Source organism: Gigantopelta aegis, chromosome 7 (assembly GCF_016097555.1).
Source record: "Gigantopelta aegis isolate Gae_Host chromosome 7, Gae_host_genome, whole genome shotgun sequence".
Taxonomy (NCBI): domain Eukaryota; kingdom Metazoa; phylum Mollusca; class Gastropoda; order Neomphalida; family Peltospiridae; genus Gigantopelta; species Gigantopelta aegis.
The window spans coordinates 36,846,378-36,849,555 of NC_054705.1; the positions used below are offsets into that span (position 1 = coordinate 36,846,378).

The 3,178-nt window shown below is 40.5% G+C and overlaps 1 protein-coding gene across 1 annotated transcript; it reads right to left on the reverse strand.

The window, feature by feature from the left end:
- Window positions 1-538: 538 nt before the first annotated feature.
- Window positions 539-1,003, reverse strand: LOC121378059 (beta-1,3-galactosyltransferase 1-like). The gene has a single exon (XM_041506158.1). The coding sequence runs from the start codon at window positions 1,001-1,003 to the stop codon at window positions 539-541; it is 465 nt and encodes a 154-aa protein (XP_041362092.1).
- Between the last annotated feature and the right edge of the window lie 2,175 nt (window positions 1,004-3,178).

A 3,178-nucleotide genomic window follows, 5' to 3' on the forward strand; every position in this document is an offset into this window, starting at 1 on the left:
TCAGGACAATCGTTGACAAAAACAACAAATGGAGGACTCTTAAAGTCGACCAAACACAGTTGGACACAAGAACGATGTGAAAATGACTTAGATTGGACAACTGGACTCAAAGAATCTGTAACGGTGATTTTCATTGAAACACTGGACACAATGAAGCTTTTACGGTGACTTTGATTGGACAACTGGACACAAGAAAGCTGTTAAAATTACTTTGATCACACAAATGGACACAACAAATCTGTTACAATAATTTTAATTTCTCGTTTTGGCATAACGAGGGGTCTTTAACTCGACTCCATATTGCGTAAACTGTATTATTAAATATGTTTTGTGAAATCATCTTATTCCCATTTGCAAGCTGACACGGCGTGGCAGGTTTATTTAAATAACAGAGTCCTGGAGATACTCCAACGTGTCTGAAATTGAATAGTTTAGCCAGTATTCCTGTCACATGCGTGTCCTCCATACTTACGTATGGCATGTATTCAGACACGGCTAAGATCTTCATGGCAGCATCAGTGGGCATGAAGTACAGGTTTCACTTCACGTGCGGCGGATACACGACTATTGGATACGCTTCTTTTGGCACCATGTACTTCCCGCCTCTGTCTACAGGGGAAGTCACAAAGTATGGGCCATATATGAGATTGTCCCATTTGCGGGAATTCATCAGCGTTACAAACTTCGGGATGTTTAGATACGTGTCCTCATCAACTTTCATGACGTACTTGGCTGTGGTGCAGAACTCACTAATCCACTTAAACCCCATCAACACTTTGCGTGTCAAGTTGTAGTAGCTTTCGTCAAATCCAGCTATGATCAAGTCTCCCCTTTCCTCTGCTTCCTTAGAGACAGCGATGTTTAAGGATTGGTTTTTACTAACACCTAAGACGAACAGTAATTTAATAGAAAATTTCTCTGTTGACCCTGGCCATGTACCCAGGGTAGACACACTACCCCAGGTATCACGAATCGCCTGTCTTTGCGACTCCATGTGATGCATTGTCATCACTAACACAACCAGCTCGTTGTGTGTGCATGCTTTGGCAGAACCTTTCAAGAAACGATGATTTAACTGGAAATGTCTGGTTTTATTTGGCTTAAAAAACCATCGGTACTTCAGTATTCTTCTGTCTCCATAAAATCCTGACTCGGAAAATGCTTCGGGAACAGGCAGTTCCGATAGAATTACATCCGCAATGCTATTGGAGCTTTTCCTTGCTGTCACATTTACTGACGGGTTGCTATGCGACGTTTTACTTTCGTTGACATTTACTGATGGGTTGCTATGCGACGATTGGGTTGCCCACAGAATGTACACTGTACCCGTATTCCTCGGTGTTGTGAAATAAAGTTCAAAAATAAATAACGTAACTGCCACCAATAGTAGAATCGTAGAATAATATAGTATCTTCATTGGTGTGTATCTGAAAAACAATATTTAAAAAACAGGTTATATATCGCATATTGAAATATTCATAATTCATATCACTACCTTATAGTCATGTTAAGACAAATGACTGTCCTCGGTGGCGCAGTGGTTACGTCATCGGACTACAGGCTGGTAGGTTCAGGGTTCACAGCCCGGTACCGGCTACAACCCAGAGCGAGTTCTTAAGAGCTCAGTGGGTAGGTGTAAGGCCACTACACCCTCTTCTTTCTCACTAACCTTTAGCCAAGTAATAAGTAACCCACTGACAGCTACTGTCCTGGACAGACAGCCCAGATAGCTGAGATGTGTGTCCAGGAAAGCGTGCTTGAACTTCAATTGGATATAAGCACGAAAATAAGTTGTATTATTATTATGACAAATGATTCTATAAAACATTAATAATATATACGATAATTATAGCATATTACGACAGTACTAATATACAAGGATATATGAATGCATAAAAATTCTGTGATAAACCATGAACATTTGAAATAAAAGAAAAGAGTTAAAGAATGGCAGATAGAATGGCATAGTAAGATACAGAGAGAGAGAGAGGGGAGGGAGAGGAGAGAGAGAGAGAGAGAGAGAGAGAGAGAGAGAGAGAGAGAGAGAGAGAGAGAGAGAGAGAGAGAGAGAGAGAGAGGAAAGAGAGAGAGAGAGATACAGTGATACACACCCACAAACATGTATGTACATATGTGTGTATATATATAATAATATATATATATATATATATATATAGAGAGAGAGAGAGAGAGAGAGAGAGAGAGAGAGAGAGAGAGAGAGAGAGAGAGAGAGAGAGAGACGAACGTGTGGATGACAAGCATTTGTTAATTCTGATATATAGTGTTAAAGAGGAAACCCGCTACATTTTTACATTAGCAGCAATGGATCTTTTATATGCACCATCCTACAGATAGGATAGCACATACCACGGCCTTTGAAATACCAGTCGTGGTGCACTAACTGGAGTGAGAAACAGCCCATTGGGCCCACCGACCGGGATCGATCCTAGACCGACCGCGCATCAGGTGAACGCTTTACCATGGCTCTGTGCCGCCCCTACTAAATCGGAGTTGGGGACTATTATGGACGACTTCATGGGTGCACTTCTTATTTTTATTGTTGACGAATAAACGTTGACGTGTAAACATACCTTGTAAAGTGAGCAAAGGTTTAAATGAACATATGTATATTGCCACTGATGTTCATTCCATATGATACGAGACTCCGCTCCTCCCCCCCCCCCCCCCCCCCCCCCCCCCCATCTTATATAAGCTTACGTCCTTAGCCCAGTAGCTGTCGACAGATTCTCTGCCTATGCTTGCCTTATTGCTGTTGGATAAACAATCGTTATAATCAACAGTCACATCAGTATCGATGTAGAATGTCACTGTGTGGTCTAGTCTATGATTAAGTATAACAAAATATACACGGTCTTGAAATCATTATATCTTTATTTCACATTTCATAACAAAACACAGCACTATACTCAAGCTACAGTTAAAACACTTTTGAAATCATTAGCGTTGCGGTGTCAGTCATCAGCGATATACACGGAAACGCTTGAAGATAAAAGTAATAAAAGTAATATATCATATTTTTCATCTTAAATCAGTCATTCGACATTTTACCATCTATCAGTCAACTAAGCTGCACAATAAATGATTGAGGTACGAAATGACTTTGGTACGAAATGACCAAACAGACATGGTACCAAATAACCATGGTACGAAATGACTA

Excerpts from the sequence above, each read along its gene's own strand:
- LOC121378059 (XM_041506158.1), bottom strand. The coding sequence starts at position 1,003 with ATGCATCACATGGAGTCGCAAAGACAGGCGATTCGTGATACCTGGGGT.